At 42.2% G+C, this 27,589-nt stretch overlaps 1 protein-coding gene across 2 annotated transcripts; it reads left to right on the top strand.

Moving 5' to 3' along the window:
• The first annotated feature begins 23,110 nt into the window (after positions 1-23,110).
• Positions 23,111-27,290, top strand: LOC308403222 (N-lysine methyltransferase KMT5A-A-like). 2 transcript variants are annotated; one of them, XM_080892490.1, is made up of 7 exons: positions 23,111-23,802; positions 24,421-24,541; positions 24,849-25,011; positions 25,180-25,372; positions 25,558-25,629; positions 25,919-25,990; positions 26,387-27,290. In XM_080892490.1, exons 2-7 carry the CDS (start codon positions 24,424-24,426, stop codon positions 26,489-26,491), a joined length of 723 nt encoding a protein of 240 aa, XP_080748616.1. In that variant the 5' UTR covers positions 23,111-23,802; positions 24,421-24,423; the 3' UTR covers positions 26,492-27,290. The 2 variants fall into 2 exon arrangements, with proteins under 2 accessions (XP_080748616.1, XP_080748617.1); XM_080892491.1 differs by lacking the exon at positions 25,558-25,629 and having other exon boundaries at positions 23,111-24,541.
• Positions 27,291-27,589: the final 299 nt, after the last annotated feature.

The raw sequence follows: 27,589 nt of genomic DNA, 5'->3' as shown, positions 1-27,589 counted from the left end.
TCATTGACCTCATGATGGTTTCCAGTGAAGTCAACCTAAAGTTAGGAAAAGCCTGGACTGTGACAGTCACTGAGTCTGTGTGCACTGAAAAGTGTTACTTGTTCTTCCTGCATCACAAATGAAGGAAGGCTGCTATAACCAACAACAATGCATGCTACAGTACATGCAGTAAATGCAAACCAGTTCTTATTAGCATTTTTCTGAGTTTCATAACTTGAAACTACTTAAGCATAAATCCAACATTGAACATAGCATTATGGTAAAATGGGATTACTTGTGTGCATGTGTGTGTGCATGTGTGCTATCTTGACCCTTCAAGCACATAATTCCCTCTTTGGAGTTTTCCATTGCAGTCCTGAAGAAATTCCCACGCCTTCTTAGAAATGACTGAATGGAATTCCTCAAGCAGCTTTTCTCATTCTCCTTTCCTTTTTTTTTTTTGTTGTTGTGACTGCAAGAAGGCTGCAGGCCTCCATTCATTCTCTATGCTTGTCTTTCATCTCCCTCTTTATTCTTTTATGCCCTGCTCCTGCTCTCATAACCTGTGCACATCTTGTCTCACTTTCTCTATTCTTCTTTCTATGATTTTTTTTCTCTTAATTTTCCTTTTCTATATTTCTTTCTGCTATTATGGTAACTGCAGTGAGAGTGAACCACTTTAAAGCCCTGCTCTCTTCCTGTAAGATTTCAAGGCATGTTTTCTTCTTGTTGCCATGTTTTGACTTTGACAGGAACTTGCTGCAGCCATGGAAACGGAGCAACCTCACTTCACCTGTTTGTGTATATGTGTGTGACCGCAGACCACAGACATACACTAATACCCACATCTGCAGATCTTTTCAGGTTGTTCTGTGATGTTTGTGTGCTGCCAAAAGACAGCAAGCTGCAGGGAAGCTTCCTGTCTGAAAGGAAGAGGCCAGAGTTGATTTTGTACTTCTAGGAAACCAAAGTAGTTTTATCACATCAGAGACAACCGGAAAGAGCTGTAGTATGAGGCTGTAGGAGGAGCTGCTGAGCATGACTTTATTCCTTTGTGCATTTATTTAATTTTAAAGTTTAATGTTGTGTTTTGTGTTTGCTTCTCGTTGTGTTTCTTTGTTTTGGTCATCACTTTTCGTTGATGCATGCATGCAGAGAAGTGACATTGTTATGCAATAATAAGGAAGTGACATGTGGTATATTTTTAAATAGATTTAGATAGATTTGAAACCAAACAGTGCTGTTGCTAGCCTCGAACAACAAGCAAAAAAAACACACTGCAGATTCTGACTTCAATACTAAGATCCAGCTCACCCCTGTTATAATAATTCAAAGCTAACTATACTCTTTAAATAGTTTGAATCTAACATTTGATTCTAACTTCAAGCTATTTTTGGTTGTCAGAATTATCTCTACTTTGTGAGTGTGTGTGCATGTGCACATGTACTAATTCATACTTCATATAAATTAAATACATGAAATGCAATGCCTTGCATGTGCTAAAGAAGAGTTGTAAAGACATTACATGCAGCATGATGATGAAGACAGCATTAGCATTTATACATTGTGGTAAAAAGGATGCACATCCTCTTTCTATTATAAGACGTTCTATCAGAAAGAAATAATCTGAGAAGCTCCTAAAATTAGGTAAATACAACCTTACATGAATTAACCTACATGAACTAAAGAACATGGCATACGTCATCATTTTTTTTTTTGTAATTGAAACAAAAATTAAGAAGCAGTCCTGTGGAAAAACTAAGCACATCCTTATTGTTTCCATGGGAACTAACAGGGTAATTAGCAGCCAGGTGCTGCTAATCCAATGTGCTACATTAACGCATCATCAGCAAATGTGAGCACCACAGCTGGACTGGCCATTGGGCGTACCGGGCATTTGCCCGGTGGGCCGATTGTGATTTTTTGTTTTTATGGGCCGATGTTTTTTTTGTTTGTTTGTTTTTGTAACGGTATAAACAATGAAAGGTGATGGATTAGCCAATTGGTCATAATGGACTCTGAGGAGCTCGGATGCACGCTCCCCCTTGCTTGGGCAACGGCTCTGAAAGCAATCTTATCAAAGACAAACAGAAGGAAATAGTATTGAGGTGGAAAGCAATGCGATTTGTCCCGGACCTCAGAATGCAAAAAAGACACAAAGCTGGAGTTACTCTGTGTCTTTACGGTGCGCACCTGCCTCTTCTTCTCTCATTGTCTGCCCCTACCTCTTCTGTTGCTACTGATCAATGATCAGCTGATCGGCTTTTCTCTCTTGTTTGTTTATTGCCCACTTTGCACCAGAAAGAGGAAACCAGCAGCACGTTTAAGCGTGATAAGCTGTTGTTAGAATTTATTTAATATTACTTTCTAGTATCAGCTGATGTTTGCTTGAGCCACAGCCGTAAAAGCTGCTGGTCATGATATCGGTTTGGATATCTGGTGAGAGGGAAACATGAAGATGAAACCAGGAGATGTCCTTACTGAATCATCAGAGCTGAACAGGTGATGGAGAAACAGGTTTACCTTTCAGGTGACATGAATGAGTTGAAGGGAAGTTATGAACTGTTTCTGAGAGACAAATAACACCAGGATCCTTTTCTAAGTAGCTGACAGCTGGTAACTGTGCAGGGGTGGATCTAGCAAAGTGTTGCCAGGGGCTCATGTAGGGCATTAAAAGGGAAAGGGGAGCACAAAGAAATACTTTCTTATTCTCATTTAAAATGTCTCACTTCTAAAAAAATAATTATCTGAGTCTTACAACCAAAGTGGTCATCTGATGTAAAATGTATTGAAATCATACATATACCAACAAGACAGTGCACATCACTGTCACAACAGCATTTGTTTTCATTCAAAGGCTTTATGGGCCGGTCTCTAGTCAAAATGCCCGGACCAATTTTTTGTCCCAGCCCAGCCCTGGTGAGCACCTCTTTAAAAGCACAAACGTCAGCATGTTAAATGTTAAAGTTAATTTTAATAGAAAACTGCTAAAAAGAGTTAACTTTCTCCTCCATAGTGGTGTGAGAGACAAAAAGTGACACGGAAAACAATTATTTATTTAACTTTATTGTTGCTGCTAAAGTTGGTTCAACAAGCAACTGAATTATGAGGTGCACTTAGTTTCTCACTCAGCATTTCTGCATTTTTGGCTCAGTGTTTGTCAAATAACACAACATGAGAGTACATTGAAATACAGGTTAAATTCTAATGAGTTTTAAAGTCAACATTTGGTATGACCACCTTTATTCTTCAACACAGCCACAGCCTCAATACATATTGACACCTATTTGAACATAAACTGGATTCACAGATTTTAGGTCTTGTTCTTGTATAATTTGGCGTGTTTCCGCCTTTTCTCCTTTGCTTCTTTTTTTAAGTCCAAGACATGTAAGACAAACTTTTTTTATACATACAGTACAAACTTTATTTTTTCTCTTTTAAAGTCCTGTAAAAACAATTTTTATAAAGCAGCTTTTACTTTGCATTTTAATGACTATTTTGTGTGTTTTCACTTTTTTCCAGTAATCTATTGTTACACACCGGCCCGAAGCCGGGGTGCAACACAACAAAAAGATAAACCCGATACATAATAACGACAAAAAAAAACACACCACGGCAGAATGACGAGAGTTGGTTAATTTATTCACTGAACAGGTAGCAAACTTCAGGGTGGGCGATGCCAAAACAACAAACAAAACACACTAGAAAGAAAAACAGAGCTAACTTACCTCCCACGATTCCAAAACAAAATACAATTCTCTAACCTGTCTCCCTACCCGAAACAGGAAAAAAGAGGGGAATAAAAGAAAACGGCTTCCCACCCCTACAGCTACCAAGCCCAGGTACAACCCTTTTTCAACATTAATATTGCAGCCCCGTGCAGTCACACACCACGACGGTCCCCAGTCACACAGCTCACGGGAAACCAGGAAAGTCTCCTCACCGGCCCAGTCCAACCCCTTTTGTAGCTGGCCTCTTTCCTTCCTCCACCAATGGGCGGCCTCCACCTGGAAACAAGCATCGCTGAATACAAATACAAACAATAACAACCCCGTACCGCAAATAATGACCCTGGGTCATAACACCCCCCCACCTAAAATCAAGCATCTCATTAGAGAGATGCTAGACCTAGGTCTCCACCCGGGATAGGGCATCGGCCACAATATTATCAGCCCCTCTAAGATGATGGATGTCAATATTAAAGTCCTGCAGCAGCAAAGACCAACGCATGAGACGCTGATTGTTATTCCTCATGCGAGAGAGGAAAACCAAGGGGTTGTGGTCCGTATACACAGCGGTTGGAGCGGGGCTGGAACTGACATACACCTCAAAATGTTGGAGGGCTAAGAGTAACGCTAAAGTTTCCTTCTCGATGGTACTATAATTCACCTGATGTTTATTGAATTTTCTTGAGAAGTAACACACGGGGTGATCAATACCCTGGTCATCCTCCTGCAGGAGTACAGCACCCGCACCATGCGCACTGGCATCCACCTCCAACTTAAACACCCGAGTGAAGTCAGGGGCACCTAACACTGGGGCACTGCATAACAGGGCTTTGGCTGAGTCAAAGGCATCCTGACAATCAGAGTTCCACAAAAACAGGCACGACGGACTTGTCAGGGCCGTCAGAGGAATAACCACGGTGGCGAAATTTTTGCAGAACCCTCGATAGTAGCCACACATTCCCAAAAAACGGCGAAGCTGATGCCGCGTAGTTGGTACAGGGAAATCCAAGACGGCCTGGACTTTGGCCATGAGAGGGCGTACCTGCCCCTGTCCCACCTGCTTCCCTAGGTAGGTAACCACAGCTTTGCCAAACTCGCATTTGGCCAAATTGAATGTCAAACAGGCACCCTTCAATCGGACAAGAACCTCCCGTAGCGTCTCCATGTGCTCTAGCCAGGTCAGCGAGTAAACCACAATATCATCTAAGTAGACCTCGCATCCCTGAACACCCAGTAGCACCATGTTCATCAGCCTTTGAAACGTGGCGGGAGCATTTCTCAACCCAAACGGCATCACCGTGTATTGCAGGAAATGGTCTGGTGTCACGAAAGCTGAAATCTCCGCCGCCCGTTGCGACAGGGGCACCTGCCAATAACCTTTCAAAAGATCTAGCTTGGTGACAAATCTGGCTGAGCCCACCCTATCAACACAGTCATCCATACGGGGGAGCGGAAAAGAGTCTGGCTTGGTGATGGCATTTACTTTACGATAATCATTACAAAAACGTGGGGTTTGATCAGATTTAGGCACCAAGAGAGTAGGAGAGCTCCATGGACTGAAGCTGGGCACCGCAAAACCATTCTCCAACAGGTATTCCACCTCCTTTCTCATGATTGCCCGCTTTCCGGGATTGACCCGATAGGCATGCTGCTTAATGGGCCGGTGTTCGCCAACATCTATATCATGCTCAAGCATAGTGGTTTGAGTCGGCTTGTCACTAAAGAGCACAATATGACCACAGATCAGATTGTAAATATCCTGCCTGTGGGGCTCACCCAAATAAAGCAAATGAGCCTCAAGGTCCTCCAAGATCTTTGAATTCTCCAAGCGGGCCCCTGAGCTGGGTCCCTGGGGTTCACGCAACCCATCCACCTCCGGTTGGTAGGAGGGTGAACCCACCGTCACCACAGGGGAAACAGAGTTAGTCTGGCTCTGGTTCCGGTCCACATATTTCTTGAGCATATTAACATGACAAACCCGGGACTTCTTCCGCCTATCCGGGGTTTTAATCAGGTAATCTGTGTCACTAACTTGGCGCTCGATCTCATACGGACCACTAAAACGAGCTTGAAAACATGAACCCACAATGGGTAAGAGAACTAAAACACGCTCACCAGGCAAAAAGGTGCGCTTGAGGGTCTTCCTATCATACCTCTCTTTCATCTTCTCCTGAGCACCGGAAAGCGACCTGCGCGCCAACTCACATGCAGCGTGCAGCCTCTCCCTAAACGAACTTACATAATCAAGCACGTTGTGCACGGGCCGCGGCTGGTCGGGCTGCGCGAGCCACCCCTCCTGGAGCAGACGTAGGGGTCCACGCACCGTATGCCCAAAAACCAACGCCGCCGGGCTAAAACCCAGGGACTCTTGTGTGGTCTCTCGAATGGCAAATAGCAATAACAGCAGGCCCACATCCCATTCGGACTCAGTTTCAAAACAGTACTTCCTTAACATGGCCTTCAAGGTCTGATGGAATCGCTCCAAAGCCCCCTGCGTTTCTGGGTGATAAGCACTAGACACCCGGTGCTTAACCGACAACTCAGTCATCACCTGAGCAAAAACCCCCAACAGAAAATTAGAGCCCTGATCGGTCTGAATGTACTTCGGTAACCCAAATATAGAAAAGAACTGTACTAAGGCTTTCACCACGGCCTTAGCCCTAAGCGATCGCAGGGGGATAGCTTCTGGAAACCGTGTGGCCGCACACATTATGGTGAGTACGTACTGGTAACCCGCCTTAGTTTTCGGTAAAGGCCCTACACAGTCCACAATAACATGCTCGAAGGGCTCCCCTATTGCAGGAATTGGATGTAACGGGGCGGGTGGAATGACCTGATTGGGCTTACCCGACACCTGGCACACATGACAGGACCGACAATAGCACGCCACATCAGACTTAAGCCCCGGCCAAAAAAAGTAACGAAGCACTCGGTCATAAGTTTTTTTAATCCCCAAGTGGCCTGACAGATGATGCTCATGGGCCAGACTCAAAACCTGGGGTCGGTACTCCGTCGGCACCACCACCTGAGTGACCACCTCACCCCCCAACCCACCCACCAGAGCCCAATTGCGTAACAGAACCCCGCGATCAACTTCATAAGATGCAGAACCAGGCACCGCCCCTGGCTGCAAGGCAGCAGCTCGACAGGCAGACAACGTATCATCAGCCTGTTGGGCCGCAATGAGCTGCTCCCTGTTTACCGCCAGGCGCAAATCCTCCGACACCACACTAAAAACCTTCGCCGTCCCACCATCCACCCCCGGAACAGAACTATCATGCGGCTCAGAGCCGTCCGGAAACATTTCGGATATGTCCACCTCACCACCCAAGCGACGAGCTTGAGCACGAGTAACCACACATGCCGGAAAAACCGTGGAGTCACCCAGCTCCGACGGGAATTGGCATAACCGATCCGAAGTAGGACACTCAATAACTTCCGGAGTAGCCGGAAACACTTTTCCCCCGGCCAAGTCATTTCCCAAAATAAGATCAATGCCTTCAATCGGCAGCTGATCTCGAACCCCCACCCGCACAGCGCCCGATACAAAAGACGAGGTCAAAGTAACCGTATGGAGAGGCATGCGTAAAATACTCATCTGTATACCCCACACCAGTAAGTCAGAACCACAGTACGACTGCTGAGAGAAAGGCACGACTCCACGCCGCGCCACCGAATGCTTCGCCCCTGTATCCCTCAAGACGGTGATCGGAACCCGGTCCCCCGCATCACCAGACAACGATAAAAACCCCGACGAAATAAACGGTCGAAACACCTCATCTATCCCCCGCGGAATGACGCCAATCGGCATTAAGCTAGGGCGGGTTACCGCGGAGCAACACTGCACGGCCCCCCCCGAAATGTTGGCCCGCGCCCCCTCCCTCGCCCTCAGCACGGGACAAGAAGCAACGAGATGACCGAGCTCATGACAAAAAAAACATCGGCGGTCCCCAGCGGCCACCGTAGGGCTACGCCGCGAGAGCGGGGGAGAACGCCCCCCCCCCACCTCCGGCAAAACTCTAGAACCCCGACGTAACGGAGGGGAAAAACCCCTCTTATGCGTCAAAGCAAACTCATCTGCCAGAACCGCCGCTTTCGCGAGGGAAACGACCTTCTGCTCGTTCAAATAAACAACCACCCGCTCTGGCAGACACCCTTTGAAATCCTCCAATAACACTAACTCCCTCAGCTGTGCAAACTACTTAACCTCACTAGCCTGGCACCACCGATCAAAGAGCAAACCCTTCTCGCGCGCAAACTCCACATAAGTCTGATCCCCCCCCCTCACACACTGCCGAAACTTCTGACGGTACGCTTCAGGCACCAACTCAAAAGCACGCAATACAGCAGCCTTAACCACACCATAATCTAAGCTCTCAGATGCCGACAGGCTAGCCCACACCTCCTGAGCCCTACCCACCAGCCGACACTGCAACAGTAAAACCCAGACCTCCTCCGGCCACTGTAACGCGGCAGCCACACGCTCAAAAGCAGGAAAAAACGACTCCACCTCCGATTCACAAAAGGGCGGCACCAATTTAATGTGCCTCCCAATATCAAAATCCTGACGGAGAGCCGGGGCGGGACCAGGCGCCGGCGGCGCAGGGAGCACAGAGGGCGCAGGCGTGGGCGGCGTAGAGTCAGGGGCACGCGGCGGAGGTCCACGCTCCAACTCCAACGCCCTCACCCTCAGATGCATCGCTTCTACCTCCAACCGGTGACTACTCAACTCCACCTCCTTAATGCGGAGCAACAACTGGAGCTCCTCCGCCGACGACCCCACCACCGGAGCCGGAGGAGCCACAGAGGGGGTGGCCACAGGAGGAACAGACACCGGAGCCAACGGCTCCACAACCGCCCCGCCCGTCCCACCAACAAGCGGCACGCCCGACAGCAAACCCCGCTCGCTCAAAGCCACCGTGACAAGCTGCCGCAAATCTTCCTTCTTTACCCCCGCCGGCGCTCGCGCATCAAAACGGCCCGCAATAAGCAACAAATCCTCCCTCCGACACCGACCCAACTGCTGCAAGGAAGGCGCCTCGGCAAACTTGTCCACATCGAACTCCATCCGCGGCCACCCACACCAACAACCCCCAAACACACAAAAAACAACCCCACACACCCACACGAGCCCCACGACACACAAACGAACCCGAAATCCCTCAAACGAACGAGCCCCCATTTATGTTACACACCGGCCCGAAGCCGGGGTGCAACACAACAAAAAGATAAACCCGATACATAATAACGACAAAAAAAAACACACCACGGCAGAATGACGAGAGTTGGTTAATTTATTCACTGAACAGGTAGCAAACTTCAGGGTGGGCGATGCCAAAACAACAAACAAAACACACTAGAAAGAAAAACAGAGCTAACTTACCTCCCACGATTCCAAAACAAAATACAATTCTCTAACCTGTCTCCCTACCCGAAACAGGAAAAAAGAGGGGAATAAAAGAAAACGGCTTCCCACCCCTACAGCTACCAAGCCCAGGTACAACCCTTTTTCAACATTAATATTGCAGCCCCGTGCAGTCACACACCACGACGGTCCCCAGTCACACAGCTCACGGGAAACCAGGAAAGTCTCCTCACCGGCCCAGTCCAACCCCTTTTGTAGCTGGCCTCTTTCCTTCCTCCACCAATGGGCGGCCTCCACCTGGAAACAAGCATCGCTGAATACAAATACAAACAATAACAACCCCGTACCGCAAATAATGACCCTGGGTCATAACACTATCTGTAAAGCATTATGTAACCTTGTTTTATAAAAGTGGCATTAGAAGTAAAGCTTTTCATGATAATTAATAACTGTGACTAGATTTTCCACTTATTGTGACAATACCAATACTCTAATTTTATATTTCCAAACTAATATAGAAAATGCAAACACAGACACTTCAGCGTGTCCTGGTTCCACAGGTAACATCTTGCATATCTATCATCCAGGAGGCATTTTAGTAGAATAATTACATCAGACTACAATCTACTTTTTAACTCTGATGTGCTAGCAATTTTTTTGGTCCAAAGGTTCCCTTATCTTTTGTCTTGTCTTCCTTTTCTCACCCCAGCCGGTCGCAGCAGATGCCCCCTGCTCCCTTAGCCTGGTTCTGCTGGAGGTTTCTTCCTGTTAAAAGGGAGTTTTCCCTTCCCACTCTAGTCAAGGTGCTTGCTCATAGGGGGGGTCATATGATTTTTGGATTTTTCTCTGTATGTATTATTGCAGGGTCTACCTTACAATATAAAGCGCCTCAAGGCGACTGCTGTTGTGATTTGGCTCTTTTTAAATAAAACTGAATTAAATTGAATTGAACTGAAAGGGTCCATCTACAACACAAAGTTTTAATTAATATGTTGCTGCATGGTTTGGGTAACTTGTTCTGAAAAACAAGTAATCCAGATAATTCCCACACTGAAATCTTTGTTGGCTGAGTGATTCTTTTCTGAAGTATTCCAAAATTTAGTTCCCAGGAAATCGTGAGGCTATGTACCGTTGTGTATGAGATTTTAAAAATGGTATTTAAGAACATGCAGCACATGAGTAGTGAAATTATAAAAGCATTAACATGACAAGACAGCGACTTCAGTGAATGCAGTACAACAGGGGTCCCCAATCCCAGTCCACGGGGGTCGGTGTCCCTGCAGGTTTTAGATGTGTCCTTGATCCATCACAGGTGATTTAAATGGATAAATTACCTTCTCAACATGTCTTCAGTTCTCCAGAGGCCTGGTAATGAACTAATCATGTGATTCAGGTGTGTTGACCCAGGGTGAGATCTAAAACCTGCAGGGACACCGGCCCTCGTGGACTGGGACTGGGGACCCCTGCAGTACGTGCTTGAACCCTGAAACAGGTTTATCGTTACTTTGGGATTCATTTTTAAAACATAAAAGTAGATGTTGCTGTTCCTTTTTGCACAACAAATCTATATTCAAGTATAATTTTTAAAGAAGTATAACTCATTCATTTTCTTTATTTTACAGCAATTTTGCCTTTTTTTTTAAAAGGGGGAGTTTGTACACAGCATCTTGCAACAAATTACATAATTTAAAATAGATAAACTAGAATACAGATAAAGAGTTACTTGGGAAAGCTAATAATTACCTATACTTCAATGCCTATGCCAACTGTATATATAGAAGTAAATGTGTAATGTAAAGTGTGGAGGAACTGGACAAAAAAAATCGGCCTTATCAGCAAACCTCCCCTGTGTACATAAAGATTAACCAAACAAAAGTTCTGGAGCCAGCGGTACTTCCATTAGCCACATCTCTTCACTAAGTTAAGTCATCTGTCAACTCACTTGAAAGGGCAAGAAGGCACTCCCACATTTCATAAAGGTAGGTATTACCCAGAAGGCCATTCAACTGTACTATGTACTCACAGTCTGAGGCAATATGTACTTGTGCTGTCAGTAAACTGAGAAAGGTTGGGCTTTGTCAACCTTTCTCAGTCACAAATGCTGGTCTTGCAGTCAGGAGTTGGAGCTATCACAAAATATGATATTTGCCATGATATTTGTATTTTTTAAAAACAAACAAACCAAAACTTTCACTCAGTATCAATTTTAGCTTATTTACAACATTGTTTATTTGGATCAAGATGCTCAACACAGAGGGCAATAAACCAGTCCAGTATGTGAACTGCTAAAGTGTAAAAAGGTAAATTTATTTTCCAAATAGTTTACATTGTAGAAAGACAAAAGTCCAACAATATCTCTAATCAGGTGAATGTCAAAACAAAAAATATATATTTATCTATCGTAAACCTGCAGTACTCAGTTTGGTGCTCTGTGTTAGGTCTACAAACTAAAGTTACTCATTTAGGCCAGCTACATAATACGTACCTGCAAGTTAAAGGGCAGAGCAGTGTGTTTTAATGAAGCATCTATTGTTAGATCAGAGCTCAGTGAACAGAAAAGTAACAATAGTAGAAATAAGAAGCCTGAGGATGAGAAGAAGTTAATGATTACATTAAGAATTAAATCTGGAAAAGTTTGGTCAGCTTCAGTACTTCAGTCAACAATGTAATGGCCTAACTGCACTTATGTAAGTGACAGTAAATATGACAGTAAATACACAGATTCACGTTTGTTCCATCCTTCACTCAGATTGAAATCAAACTAGAAGCATTTCAGAAGCTCCTGCATAAAGTCTTATTTTTTCTTGCCTTATTTTGAAAATTCTGTCGTTCCTCTTCCTTACCAGAACTTGCATAAAAGTTTGAATTTTTGTTTATATTTAACAATTAAATGGTAAGAAAATGTTTGTGTTTTCAGTACAACTTCATGGTGATTTTGGTTTATGTTTCTAGTAAACTTTTTTTAATTATACAAAAAGATATTACTTGGAATAATCAGGTGGAAAAAAGAAATACCTGCCATTCCTAAAAGCTATTCATCCATCTTTAATAATCTGCCTGTCTGCTGTTATTATTTCAACATTTTCTCTCATTTACTCTTATCTTTCATTTTCAGTCACACATTAAGAAGTCTGACCTGCTGGCACATGCCCTAACCCTTAACTGCACACACGCACACATGCAGAAAAATCCCATGGGAATCAGTGTGTGGGTGTGTTTGGCTTGGCAAGCTCTGCATAATTTCATTTCTTCATGTTATCTAATACACAAAGAATAGAGGTGTACATGTGTACCTGAAGTCTAAAGAGACCAGGAATTGATGCCAAAACCTCTGCAACACCTTTATTTATTTATTCCCAATTTCATCACAGCATTTAAACACAACATTTGTTTGAACATATTTCACAAGTCTTTTGCACCACTTGGCAAAACCAGAGCTGAACTTTGCACACGTTCACGCACACGCACAACAGCTTCCTGTGAGTCCTAGAAATATGTCAGATTGCTCAGCCAAAACAATGAAAATGCTCGAGAGGATTTTGTTTTGCCCAAAGTTCAGCCTCTCAGGCATCTCAGATTCTCCATCCAGGAGTTCAAAGCAAAATCCTTCAGTATTAATGGCAATATCCTTTCTTTGTGGGTATGTCACATCATGTTCTTGTTATCAGAGCATGTTTATAGTAAATTATTCTTGGAGCCTCCTAGGTTTGGGTCACAGATTCAAGCAATAACTAAATGATTTTTGTTAATAAATGTAGTTTTGTGAAATCTTAATGCAAACAGTTACACAAACATTCTGATTTATACAATGGTGAGCATTCAGTTAGCATTAGCATTTGCAAAACGATCACTAGCTAACTTTGGCTAGCAGCAATCCTAATTTTATAACATATTAATTACATGGTATAAATAAGGAAAACCCTTGAAATGCTTTTAAATGAAAAAGGGTATTTTTCCCACATTGCAAAGCTATGACATCACAAGAACTTGACTGGTCATTTGCAATTTTGATCCTGGACCAAAGTTAATGATGTAAACGCTATTAATGACGTTGTGCTGTGACAGTCATGACAGACTGGGGGTTTGTCTGGGATTCATTGCCCAGACTTCTCTAACTCAAAGAAACTAATACAAGATTCACTTCCATTTTAACCTAATCATTTATGTCTGCTATATCATCCTGATTATCTCACATCAGAGCAATTCAGTAGTAACACAGCCTATTTATCTTGCGCTGATGGATGGCATTACCTTGAGCTCCAGTAACACTGTGAGTAATCTTGGAGTCATTTTTGACCAGGATATGTCCTTCAGTGTGCATATTAAACAAATATGAATGACTGGTTTATTCCACTTGCAAAGCATCTCTAAAATAAGAAGCTTCCAAAATGATGCTGAAAAACTAGTTCATTTATTACTTCTCGGCTGGACTTCTGTAATTTTTAGGAGGTTCTCCTTAAAATTCCCTGAAAAGCTTTCATTTGATTCAAAATGATCTTGTGAGTGTACTGTATAAGGACTCTTATATTGGTTTATCTTTGCTGGCTTTCAAGGTTTCAAATAATCAATTGTATCTTAAAGACCTCGTAGTACTGTGTCATTTCATCCTCAGACTGTGGGCTTATTTGTGGCTCCTAGAATACTTAAAAGTAGAATGGGGGGGAGAGCCTTCTGTTTTCAGGCCCCTCTTCTCTGGAACCAGCTCCCAGTTTGGATTCAGGAGACAGACACCTTCTCTACTTTTACTATAAGGCTTAAAACTTTCCTTTCTGATAAAGCTTACAGTTACAGCTAGATCAGCTGACCTTTAATATTCCATCAGTCACGCTGCAGTCGGACTCAGCTGCTGGGGGATTCCCATGATTCATTGAGTGTTTCATCTTCATTTACCTGTTTCAGTCACTCTGTTTGTACATAACTCTGGATTTAATTATTAGCTATTATTAAACGCAGGCTCTCTTCCGCAGCATGTCTTTTGTCCTGTCTTCATCCCCTCACCTCCAACCAGCTGCAGCAGATGGCCGCCCCTCCCTGAGCCTGGTTCTGCTGGAGTTTTCCTGTTTAAGGGAGTTTTTCCTTCCCACTATCGCCAAAGGGCTTGCTCATAGGAAGTCATATGATTGTTGGGGTTTTTTCTGTTTTCTCTGTATTATTGGAGGGTCTTTACCTTACAAAATAAAGCATCTTAAGGCCTCTGTTCTAATTTGGCACTATATTAATAAAAATTGAATTGATTTGCTACTGTCTTTCAAATTGTACTGACTTTAAAAACTATAGCGCCACTGCAGACACCGCCTACTCTGAAGCTTGGTTTCAGATTTAACAGAAGTTAAAGCCTGGACTAAGATTATTAGTGCTATTTAAGCTTTACATAATGTATTTCACATGAGATGGCTGGCTTAAATGTTTTCCATAATGAAACGAGCACTATAAAGGAAAAAGATTCGTGTTTTTTTTATTCATCTTTATAATCATGGTCTCTCTGTTTTCTCAGTTTGATAGTAGTGTGAGTTTTACTGGCAGAGTGATGCCTCTGTCATACACCGGCACGGCTCTGTAAACAGTGTCCTGCCCTTTCTCATTGTTCAACATGGGAAAGTATTTAAGAGTAGGAGTGAATCACACTGTCAGCTCTTCTGGTATTCAGTGTGTTGCTTATGTTCAGTTTCTGTGGAAAAGAGAAAGATAATAAAGTCAGAGTCAACTTTACTCTGAAGTAAAGTTTAAAAACAAGTTTTAACCATCGTGTAAATGTTATACTGTGCCTTCTTAGGATGTTCATGCACATCTTAAAATAATTCAACCTAACAAACCTTAAATTATGACGATATAGATGCCTGTCTGGTAAGTCTCAATAGTTCAGTCTTAGATGGAGCTAAGCTAGTCATGTCTTAGTTATCTGACCAGTCTGGTAGATGTTTGAGTTTCAGGAAGGTTTTGCAATCCTCTTGAACTTTTATTTCCTTACTCACACAACTGACTAATCCTTCAGTCGTGCAGAGCTGTCCCTTACATATACCACAAGTCTATAAAAGGTTTAACCAGTCCTTCAGGTATTTGTCAAGTCCCTCAAGTTGCACACTTTTGACTTGAGGGACTTGCACACTTTTGACTGGTCAACCACACAATATATGTTTAATCCTTGTGTCAGCAGAGTTCACAGTTAACCAAGCCACAGTAGTAGCTAACACAAATCATTCTCAGTTCATCAGAAACTGATGACTGATGGATCCAGTTCACTTTAACTTGAGGGGTACCCCCTTTGTTCCATTTGTACAGGGTCCACCCTCAGTAAACCATCACTGTTTGGTTAACAAATAATATATATATATGACAAAGTAGGTCTGTCTTGAAAAAGAGATTTTAATATTGTGAGACCTTTACTTGTAAAAATAAAGGATAACAAAAGCTACGTTCTGACCTTTTACAAATCTCTTGAATATTTCCTTTTCTGCTAACACACAGTTTCATCTGTATACTGGACTCTGGAAAAGGATGAATATTTCCTTTTCTGCTAACACACAGTTTCATCCTTTTCCAGAGTCCAGTATACAGATGATGTGATTTCCTGGCTGTTGATCTACTTATGATGACATCACAGAAAATTGGCAGGCACACGGATATCTCCACAGACCCTCAGACTCACCATCTGATAATGAAACTTACGTCAATCAGACGCGAGCAGACCCTAGAAGAGTCATGGACACAGAATCTGTAAGACCTGTTAAAATCTGCATGGTGACAATATGTAAAGAGTATAGTTAATCTGTTGGCAACTTCAGTGCTACTGAGTGGGCATCAAGAGCTGGCCTATCTGGAAATTAAAAGTATTCCCAATAGTGCAAACCTGTCTGAAGTGGACTATCTATGTCTATCTGGCTTCAGAATGTGAGTCCAAAGTTCACGTGTAAACTGTAGACATTCAAAAAGTTTATCAGACACAGAACTATTTAAGCCCGTCGCACTTTTAACCACGACTTTATCATTTTATCGGCTAATTCAAACACTGGGTCATTGAGTGAGGGACTTGATTTTCTTGGTCAACAGCTGTTTGTAATCTATGAACGACAAGCTGTTCAGCTCCTTCAGAACCAAAATTAAAATTTTCCGCAGGAAAATGTGTTGTAATAGTTTCTGTGTAGATAACAGGTGTCATGAGAACATCACTGCTTAGACAAAAGATCACGTGTTTCACAAAATATGTAAGTTCTGGAGTGATTCTAAGTAATTTACACAGAAATATGGTGTGGGAAGTTATATAGATATACTTGTGTTGTATGGGGAGTACGGTCTAACGCAGGGGTGAATCACATGTCCCGTCATGATTTGGAGCTTGGTGGGCCTGGAGCAGGTATAAATCCTCCCCGTGTGTGTGTGTGTGTGTGTGTGTGTGTGTGTGTGTGTGTGTGCGTTGGTAAACATGTATTAGCTGGACATTTCGTCTGAATACACACCACACTAGAAGGACATTTTGAATTAACAGGACAGAGGCGGTGTCCTGCTAATTTTGACTGAAATCTAACAACGTAGAGTGGTTTCTATTGGTCCACTAACCCTAAAAAAACAAAAAAATCAAGATGTCGGTTTAATACATATAAACTTGATTTTGTGTTAAATCTGTGTATCACCAAGAGTGTCCCTGGTGGTAGCGTGTGTAATAGCAGGACCTCATGAATATTCACACATGTGTGAATAATAATGAGGCTTGTGTGTAGTTGTCCCGCCAATTCTTACACAGTCCTTCCAATTCACATGTGGGTTAGATAACTGGTAAATGTTCCAAAATGACCACACCAAATGAACCACTGTATGTTGAACTTAATTGTAATAAAAGCCTGCTTTACCTTGTTGGAAAGAAGACATATGAAGCTTTGCTTTTATATGAAACACTAAGGTTTTGTGTAATTATTCACAGTTATACTAAGTAAATACAGTTACGTACTTACAAAGTGGTATGAAAAAGTATTTGACTGATAAGTTATTTATTTTTTGGTTTGTTCTCTCATTTATCTGTTATCAGATTAGATGAAGAGAACCTGAGTGAATACAAATATAGGTTGTTTTCTATTATCTTATTTTTCAAGGGGAAATGCTTTCCTGGCCCTGTGTAAAGAGGATATTGCAATTCTAAAACAAATGTAAAAAAGAGTGACCTTTATTGGGTACACCTCGAACTGCTCGTTAACTACTCACTAATTGGGCAATCACATAGTGGCAACTCAATGCATTTAGGTGTCATGGTCCTGGGTCTCTCGACCCAGCATTTTGAGTTTGTGGTTATTTTTTATTCACTGTTTTAGGTCCTCTTGCCTTCACGTTTATCTGTGTTCCCTGGGTCTTGTGTTCACCCTTTCCCTTCACTGTGTGTTTTGTATTTATTGCTGTCTGTGTTTTGGTTTTTTGCTGCTCCATGCTTTGTTGTTCTGCTTTCTTAGTGTACAGTTTTGATTATTATTTTCCCATGTTTCGGTTATCATGGTTTGGTGTTCTGTCTCTGTGGCTGTATCCCAATTCAGGGTCTGCAGCCTTAAAATACGCAGCCTTAGCAGTCCACAAGGGCCGCGTACTCAAAGACCGCTAAGGTCGGAAGTGAGAGGCTTGTGAAATGGGACGGTCTAGGCTCCGTCGCACTGCTCAGGTTGCCTAGCAACCATGATACTCACCGCTGGAAACGTTTCTGTTGGATTGTGTGTCCACAGGTGTTTGTACTTTGCGTCACAATAAAATGACGGTAAAAGGCTCCGCCCACTTCCTATCCATGTCTCACCATGCAACGACTTTGTGAATGGACTGGAGAAGTGTAGTGGCAGAGTCCTCCATCAGAAATAAGATATGTGTGTTGACTTTTTATTCTCCCTCAAAAATATTATGCCATGACGTGGCCCAGAGCAGCTCTGCTAACAGGTTATGGGCCCAGCACGCTTCCGCTGCGCAAGTTACCGGCAGGTGTTAAAAGTTTGGCACGATTGAGTGAGTAAGCGTTTTTGTGCATCATGAGCAGACGCACGGCAGAGTCGGGCAGTCGATATTCCCGTTTGCAATTTGATGGAGATGAAAGGAAATATGAGATATGGGAAACGAAGTTCCTTGGTCATCTCAGACTACAAGGTTTGAAAGATGTCATCTTAAAGGCTGAGGGTGATGAAGAAGCCGATGGTGAAGATGATGACAAAAATGCAGAAGCATATGCAGAGTTGATACAATTTCTGGATGACAAAAGTTTATCGTTAGTTATGAGAGATGCAGTTGATGACGGACGGAAGGCCCTAAAAATTTTGAGAGGTCATTATGCAGGAGTGGGCAAGCCAAGGATCATAAGTCTGTACACCGAACTCACTTCTCTCACAAATGAAAAGAATGAAAGTGTGACGGACTATATTATCCGAGCAGAAGCAATTATCACAGCGTTAAAAAATGCGGGTGAGTCACTAACTGATGGACTTCTGATCGCAATGATAATGAAAGGTCTACCAGAGACGTTTAAACCCCTGATTGTGCACGTTACACAGAGTGAAGCAAAAATCACATTTTCAGATTTTAAAGTAAAACTCAGAAGTTATGAAGAAACCGAGCGAATGCGTGTGGCTATAACTAATGACAACGTAATGAGGACAAAAGTGCAATCAGACCAGGATTCTACTTCATGGCGAGCAGATGACCGAAGATCAAAGAATAATGAGATTGTGTGTTTTAAATTTTCGACTAAAGGGACACACTGCAAGAACGTGCCGATCTAGAGTATGGTGCAGTTTTTGCCGGAGTAGTACACACAAAGATGCGACCTGTAGAAGGAAGCTAAGACGGGATGAAGCGAGAGGGGTCGTGGAGAAGGACTACGCGTTCAAGACGGGCTCCAAACCCCAGAGGGTCCCGGACGGCGGCCAAGAGATGCTGAATAACCAGCTATTGGTGGATACGGGAGCGACGTCACATATCTTCACGAAGATCGAGAGTTTTAAGACTTTTGATGACACATTTCAACCCGAGGCTCATTGTGTAGAGTTGGCTGACGGAAGGCGGAGCAGAGGAGCTGCAAAGCGGCGAGGAGATGCTGAGATAAGTATGATCGACAGTAAAGGACGCAGCCACAAGGTAACATTGAAACAAGCACTCTACATTCCATCGTTCCCACAGGACATTTTGTCAGTAAAAGCAGCTACTAGTAACGGAGCCACTGTGGTTTTCAAACACGGGGACAGTTTTCTTAAACATGTTGATGGAACAAAATTCCCTATATATGAACACGAGAGACTGTTCTTTATAAACACTGTGCAAGAGTTTGAAGATAAATGTAATGGATGTTTTGATATGCAAACGTGGCATGAAATCCTAGGACACTGTAATTATGAGGATGTTCAAAATCTGCAAAATGTCGTTGATGGAATGGAAATTAAGGGTAAAATCAACAAAAATATGCAATGTGAAGCCTGTATACAAGGGAAGTTTATTCAAACTAGGAACCGAGAACCGGATGAAAAGGCCAGGGCAGCATTAGAGTTGGTACATACGGATTTGGCTGGTCCGATTACGCCAAACTCTAAAGAAGGGTTTAAGTTTGTTTTGTCGTTTGTTGATGATTATTCAGGTGCAACATTTGTATATAATCTGAAACACAAAAGTGATACAACTCAAGCAACTGAAAGATTTATTGCAGATGTGGCGTCATATGGGAAAATCAAGGGCATTCGTTCTGATAATGGAACTGAATTTACAAGCAGTCAGTTCAGAGATTTATTAAGTAGACACGGCATTAGGCAGGAAACTTCGGCGCCATATTCGCCTCATCAAAACCGAACAGCAGAGAGGAACTGGCGTACACTTTTTGACATGGCGAGATGCATGTTAGTTGAGAGCGAATTGCCAAAGTCTTTATGGCCATATGCAGTACAAACCGCGGGAGTGATTAGGAACCGATGTTTTAACAAACGCACAGGTCAGACAGCGTATAAGATGTTAACTGGAAAAAGACCTGATCTTTCTAGAATGAAAAAATTCGGATCATTGTGCTATGCTTATAAACAAAATAGGGGAAAGCTGGATCCAAGATGCGACAAAGGTGTTTTCTTGGGATATGACAAAAATAGTCCAGCATATTTGATCTATTTCCCAAAAACCGGGAAGGTTGAAAAGCACAGATTGATAAAAATACTAAATCCCGCGACAATGGATCAACAAACACAGAGTGATCAGATGTATGAAGATGAGGTTTATGAATCCAGAAAAGATGGTGAACCCAAACAGACGAAGGATGAGGACATTCCAGATGGTAGTGAAAGCAGTCAAACTGAGTCCGAGGTTAAAACTGAGGATAAAGTAGATGCTGGAGCTACACGTTATCCATCCAGAATCAGAAAGAGACCTGATTATTTGAGTGATTATATCACGGATGTGAAAGAGTGTGAAAATGAACAGATGCAAACTAGTGTTGATTATTGCTACAGATTGTTGTGTGAAATACCCACATCATTTAGTGAAGCTATTGTGTCAAGTGAGTCAAAAGAATGGGAAAAAGCGATGAATGAAGAAATTCAATCCCTTAAGGAGAATGACACATTTACTTTAACCACTTTACCAGAGGGTAAGAAAGCAGTGGGGGGTAAATGGGTTTATGCCGTTAAAAAGAACTCAGACGGATCAGACAGATATAAAGCTCGATTTGTGGCTAAAGGTTTTAGTCAAACAAAAGGAGTTGATTATGAGGAGACTTTTTCACCGACTGCTAATTTATCGAGTGTGAGAGTTTTGATGCAGAAAGTGGTTCAGGATGATATGTTGGTTCACCAGATGGATGTAAAAACCGCCTATCTACACGCACCAATAAATGAAGAAATATATATACAACAACCAGAAGGTTTTGAGACAGAATCAAGTGAGACTAATAAACTGGTGTATAGACTAAAGAAATCACTTTATGGGCTGAAGCAATCGGGTCGTAACTGGAACCAAACCTTACATGACTATTTAAGCAGTTGTGGATTTAGACAAAATATTGCTGATCATTGTGTGTATTCAAAAGAAACTGAAAGTGAAAAAGTAATCATCATAGTGTGGGTGGATGATTTACTCATTGCAGCTAACAATGAAAATGTGCTTTCAGGCGTGAAAGAAATGCTCTCTTCTAAATTCCAAATGAAAGATCTGGGGAAACTTAACCATTTTCTAGGAATAGATTTTCTTCAAGAAAAAGAATGTGTCAAAATGTCATAGAAAATATATATTGAGAACATTTTAAAAAGATTTAACATGCAAAACTGTAAGCCAAGGTTAACACCCTGTGAACAGAAATGGACTCATTCTGATAAATTCGAGACATTACCAGATGTGAGGAGATATCGTGAAGCGGTAGGATGTCTTATTTATCTGAGCTATTGTACGCGACCTGATTTAAGCTATGTTGTCAGCAAACTGTCACAACACTTCAATGCGCCAACTGTTGATGATTGGACAGCAGTGAAACATGTTCTGAGGTATCTAAAAGGTAGTCAAGGAAAAGAAAAGGTTTGAAAATGTTGCAGGGATCAAAGGAACAGCACTAGGCTGGTTTAAATCTTACTTGTCCAACAGACTCAAGGTTTGTTTACGTAAATGATAAATCCTCTTCAACCTCTATGGTTACTTGTGGCGTACACCACAGGGTTCTGTACTTGGACTGATCCTTTTTACTATATATATGTTCCCTATTGGTAAAATCATTAGACAGCATGGGATAAATTTCCATAGCTATGCACACCTAAATCCTGATGAACCTAATCAGTTATAAAGATTACGGGCATGCTTGGAAGACATAAAAACCTGGATGTCTTCAAACTTCCTCCTTTTGAATTCCGACAAGACAGAAGTTGTCTTTGGACCAGAAGCTCAGAAAAACAAATTACTTGGTCAGTCCCTTCATCTGGATGGCATTAAATTAGCCTCCAGTAATAAAGCAAAGAACCTCTGTGTTATTTTTTGACAAAGACATGTCATTTAGATCTGACATGAAAGAGGTTTCTAGGGTCTCCTCCTTCCACCTCCATAATATTGCTAAAATTAGAAACATCCCATCCAGGAGTGATGCTGAAAAACTAGTTGATGCCTTTGTTACTTCAAGGCTGCATTACTATAACTCTTAACTATCAGGAAGTCCACATAATGCAACTAAAAGTCTTCAGCTGATCCAAAATGCTGCAGCCAGGGTTCTGATGAATATCAAAAGAACAGATGACATCTCCTCCCGTGTTTTAAATGCACTTTAGAACAGCACGCAGCAACACTACATATGAGCGAGCGGAGGGAGGCATGGGGTCTTCACAGAGCCCCACTCTCTGCCAGCCGTCAGGGCGGGGGGGCCTGAAGGTGGAATTGGCCATCTGATCGAGGCCTGGGTTGCAGCGGCCCCCTGCCACTGCGGAGCCGGGGACGGTCTGCTTGATTTCCACCTCAGGGAGGAGGGCAACATCTGGGTCTGGGTATGAGTTCCCCCTCCGGGGCAAGAATACCTGGACCTGGGATGTAGAGAATGTTTGGGGAGTGTGATTGTGTGTACAGTGTCCATTTATGTCTGTGTCCACGTTGGGTGAGGGCCGAGTGTTTGTGGTTGTGTGTATGAGGGTGGGAAGGTATGTTTGTGTCTGCCGTACACATCACCACAAACAACACCACAAGCAGAGCACAAGTTTTAAGCCAGCGTGGTGTGATTATAGATGCCGTGCAGGTGGGTCCATCTCACATGCAGCGGCATCGCAGAACACGCCCCGCCACATACCCTCTTCCCCCGACTAAGACCGAGGAGCCACCTCCCCCCCCCTCCATGAGCAAGCGAGGGAATAGGCCTGGAGCATCAGCGCCCCAGCCCAGCCACGGGGAAGTGACTACCTGGGCGTTCGCCTGTAGATCTAGCGGCGCTGGTGACGAGGTGGTTCCAGGGACCGCCCACGCTTCCAGCGGCACCCCCATCCCGCTAGCGCACCAGCCTGTGGCTCACCTGAGCCGGTCGTTCCCTCACGCTGTCCAACAATTACAATAATTATACAGTTGCTGTAACAGATTGTAGATACAATGCAGGTGAGTCCATCTCACCTGCAGCAGCATCCCAGACCAGCCACAATAATAAAGATTTTTCTATTTCATTATAAACTTTGTCCTAATTATGTCATGAGTTTTTACTATTTAAAAAGAAAAAGAAAGCATCACAAAAACACTTAAGGTCATGAAAATTAATTGTATTGCTGCAATACTTAAATATCTGTGGTCTAATCTATTTTTATTCACCAATCTCATTGTAGCAATAATATGCCTTTTTGGTCCAAGTTAATTATTTGAATTTTAAAACTCTTTTAGCCAAATAACTTTGAAGTTGTTACTAAAACTCATCATCCCCATTTACTACTTTTGTTTCATTCTTTAAAAATTTAGAAGCATAAATATCAGTCTTTTGGAAAAATTACATTTTATACAGTATTATTAAGTCTACATATTCCAAGTGAGTTATGTCAGAATGCACTAGAGCAATTTAACTCTATTACATCATAGCATTCTATTTGCAAGAATCCCAGTGTTAATCCACTGTTCTTGGCCAATGATATCCACTCCTCAGCACTATGGGGGCGCTAATGTACATCTACGCTGGTTGCCAACCACCATGAACATTTAAAGAGCAGAAGAAGAAGAAGAGGACACTAAAGAGTTCAGGTGCACGACATGAGGATTTAATGAGACAGCTTTTATCTTACTGCTTTCGTGGAAGATCAGGTGAGAACCATACAAATTCCCTTACACATGATGTTTATATAAATATATTCATCCAATAAAGCAAAGTAATATAGGTTATTATATTACGTTCGGATACACCAAAGCATCTAATTTTTGACAGTTTAGCTAGCCAGCATGCTAGTAGCAAAAGTTTGACATTCTGTTGCTGTTGGTTTGATTAATTTTGGTTTTAGCATCACAAAACTTGTGGTTTTAAAACTAGTGAGATCTGTTTTCAGAAAATATTTTACAAATGAAACAAAAACTGTAGGACAAATATGCTTATTGTTCAACCATACTAAATCATTATTTTAATTTATAACTTTAAGAAATATAAAAGGTTAAGGAAATGTGGATATGAAAATTAACTCATTAAGATTTGCAGTAACCTTAGACCAAATAAAATATACGAAACAGAACTTCCACAGGTAGGGCATGCAGCCTCTGACACACAGTGATACAAGATAGGAGGAACTTTTGGGAAACACAGATATTTGGAACCTTTAGGGGAACTCTCCCCAACATAAATAGATTTTTCGATCTGTTTATTTCTATGTCTACATACATTTTGTAGTATAATGTGTTATTTCTAAAGTCATTAATACCTGATCTTTGCAGGGGATGGCGGCAACAAGGCCACGGAGAGCTAAAATAAATCCCATACAAGATGCTAGGTATTACTGCTCCTTAGGTGAAGACAAGGCAGGATTTGATGTGAGGTATATTGATTCATTTAAAGGTGAGTTGATTCCAAAGAATGCAGTCAGCTTCTCAAAATAGAAATTTTTATGTTTTTTGTAGTTTTTTTGTAGCATACCATGCATGAGAAAATTAATAATCACGAATATAATTATACTTGTTTTATTATTATTATTATTATATTTCTATTTTTTCCTTGTCTTTCCCCAAGGAATTATGAACATGTTACATGTTCCAAAATAAATAATACAATATAATCAAATAAAAAACATATTTAAAAACAAGAAGGATTTTAATTAAATGGTTTATAGTTTATTGCCCAATTTGTTTTTGATGTGTGTCTTTAGGTCGCGGTGTGTTCAGCTGTCGGTCATTTCAAAAGGGAGATTTTCTTTTTGAGTACAGAGGACAAATCATAACTAAAGAGGAACAAGAAAACCGAATGAAACTTTACCATGATGCACTCAAGGTTTTCATATTTGATTTCAAGTTCAATGGAAAACAGTTATGGTATGTAACTGCTTTGATAAAGGATAAAATACATGAGGTTTACAAATTATAATATTCAAATAATATTTTGAATTGAATATTAAAATGTTATTCAGACGTTCTACAACCTAATATACTTAATGACTTTCTTTACAGAGTGTAATTGTTATTGTATACTTTTTGTTTTAGTGTTGATGCTACCAGAGAGGACGGCTCACTTGGCAGACTTGTAAATGACGATAATGTGAATCCAAACAGTAAAATGACAGTTACCAGAGTGGATGGAAGGCCCCATCTCTGTTTGTTTGCAATCAAAGATATTGGTCCAGGAGAAGAAATCACCTATAACTATGGTGATTCCAACTGGCCATGGAGAAGCAAGGTATAATGTAAATAGTACAGTATAAGTATAAATAGTATTAAATGAATAAAGGCTATACTGAAAAGTATGCATACACACACGGGTCCTGTGTAATACTCAACTGGACAGGTCCAGACATTAGGAGGACTGTATTCATCTTGGCTAGACCCAAAGACTGCCATTCATTATTCATGCTTCTTCCTTAGAAATCCAACATGGTGGCACCTCAGGCTGTGGATGAGATTGCAGCCAGTTCCTCTCCTAACGACGCAACAAAGGTAAATTGGAGTTTCAGTGTCAGATTGTTTTAGTTGTAGACTGAGGTGCTAGTTATTAGGCAGTATTGAGGTATGTGGGTCCTTGGTTATCTTGACCAAGTAAGATGCACGCATTAGGAGGACTGGGATTTGAAACAGGAAGTATAAACAACTGAGTTCTACCTACAAGTGCGCCCACACACACGGGTCCTGTGTATTACTCAACTGGACAGGTCCAGACATTAGGAGGACTGTATTCATCTTGGCTAGACCCAAAGACTGCCATTCATTATTCATGCTTCTTCCTTAGAAATCCAACATGGTGCCATCTCAGGCTGTGGATGAGAATGCAGCCAGTTCCTCTCCTAACGACACAACAAAGGTAAATTGGAGTTTCAGTGTCAGATTGTTTTAGTTGTAGACTGAGGTGCTAGTTATTAGGCAGTATTGAGGTATGTGGGTCCTTGGTTATCTTGACCAAGTAAGATGCACGCATTAGGAGGACTGAGATTTGAAACAGGAAGTATAAACAACTGAGTTCTACCTACAAGTGCGCCCACACACACGGGTCCTGTGTATTACTCAACTGGACAGGTCCAGACATTAGGAGGACTGAGTTTAGAAATGAATTCAGATCAATGAGAGTTACTCTGGCAATTGTGCATACACACACGGGTCCTGTGTATTACTCAACTGGACAGGTCCAGACATTAGGAGGACTGTATTCATCTTGGCTAGACCCAAAGACTGCCATTCATTATTCACGCTTCTTCCTTAGAAATCCAACATGGTGCCATCTCAGGCTGTGGATGAGAATGCAGCCAGTTCCTCTCCTAACGACGCAACAAAGGTAAATTGGAGTTTCAGTGTCAGATTGTTTTAGTTGTAGACTGAGGTGCTAGTTATTAGGCAGTATTGAGGTATGTGGGTCCTTGGTTATCTTGACCAAGTAAGATGCACGCATTAGGAGGACTGAGATTTGAAACAGGAAGTATAAACAACTGAGTTCTACCTACAAGTGCGCCCACACACACGGGTCCTGTGTATTACTCAACTGGACAGGTCCAGACATTAGGAGGACTGAGTTTAGAAATGAATTCAGATCAATGAGAGTTACTCTGGCAATTGTGCATACACACACGGGTCCTGTGTATTACTCAACTGGACAGGTCCAGACATTAGGAGGACTGTATTCATCTTGGCTAGACCCAAAGACTGCCATTCATTATTCACGCTTCTTCCTTAGAAATCCAACATGGTGCCATCTCAGGCTGTGGATGAGAATGCAGCCAGTTCCTCTCCTAACGACGCAACAAAGGTAAATTGGAGTTTCAGTGTCAGATTGTTTTAGTTGTAGACTGAGGTGCTAGTTATTAGGCAGTATTGAGGTATGTGGGTCCTTGGTTATCTTGACCAAGTAAGATGCACGCATTAGGAGGACTGAGATTTGAAACAGGAAGTATAAACAACTGAGTTCTACCTACAAGTGCGCCCACACACACGGGTCCTGTGTATTACTCAACTGGACAGGTCCAGACATTAGGAGGACTGAGTTTAGAAATGAATTCAGATCAATGAGAGTTACTCTGGCAATTGTGCATACACACACGGGTCCTGTGTATTACTCAACTGGACAGGTCCAGACATTAGGAGGACTGTATTCATCTTGGCTAGACCCAAAGACTGCCATTCATTATTCATGCTTCTTCCTTAGAAATCCAACATGGTGCCATCTCAGGCTGTGGATGAGAATGCAGCCAGTTCCTCTCCTAACGACGCAACAAAGGTAAATTGGAGTTTCAGTGTCAGATTGTTTTAGTTGTAGACTGAGGTGCTAGTTATTAGGCAGTATTGAGGTATGTGGGTCCTTGGTTATCTTGACCAAGTAAGATGCACGCATTAGGAGGACTGAGATTTGAAACAGGAAGTATAAACAACTGAGTTCTACCTACAAGTGCGCCCACACACACGGGTCCTGTGT

The sequence above is a fragment of the Rhamphochromis sp. 'chilingali' genome (assembly GCF_963969265.1).
Source record: "Rhamphochromis sp. 'chilingali' genome assembly, chromosome: 9".
In the NCBI taxonomy this organism is placed as follows: Eukaryota; Metazoa; Chordata; class Actinopteri; order Cichliformes; family Cichlidae; genus Rhamphochromis; species Rhamphochromis sp. 'chilingali'.
The sequence above is the reverse complement of the archived record's forward strand: the minus strand, read 5'-3'. Positions and strand labels throughout refer to the sequence as shown.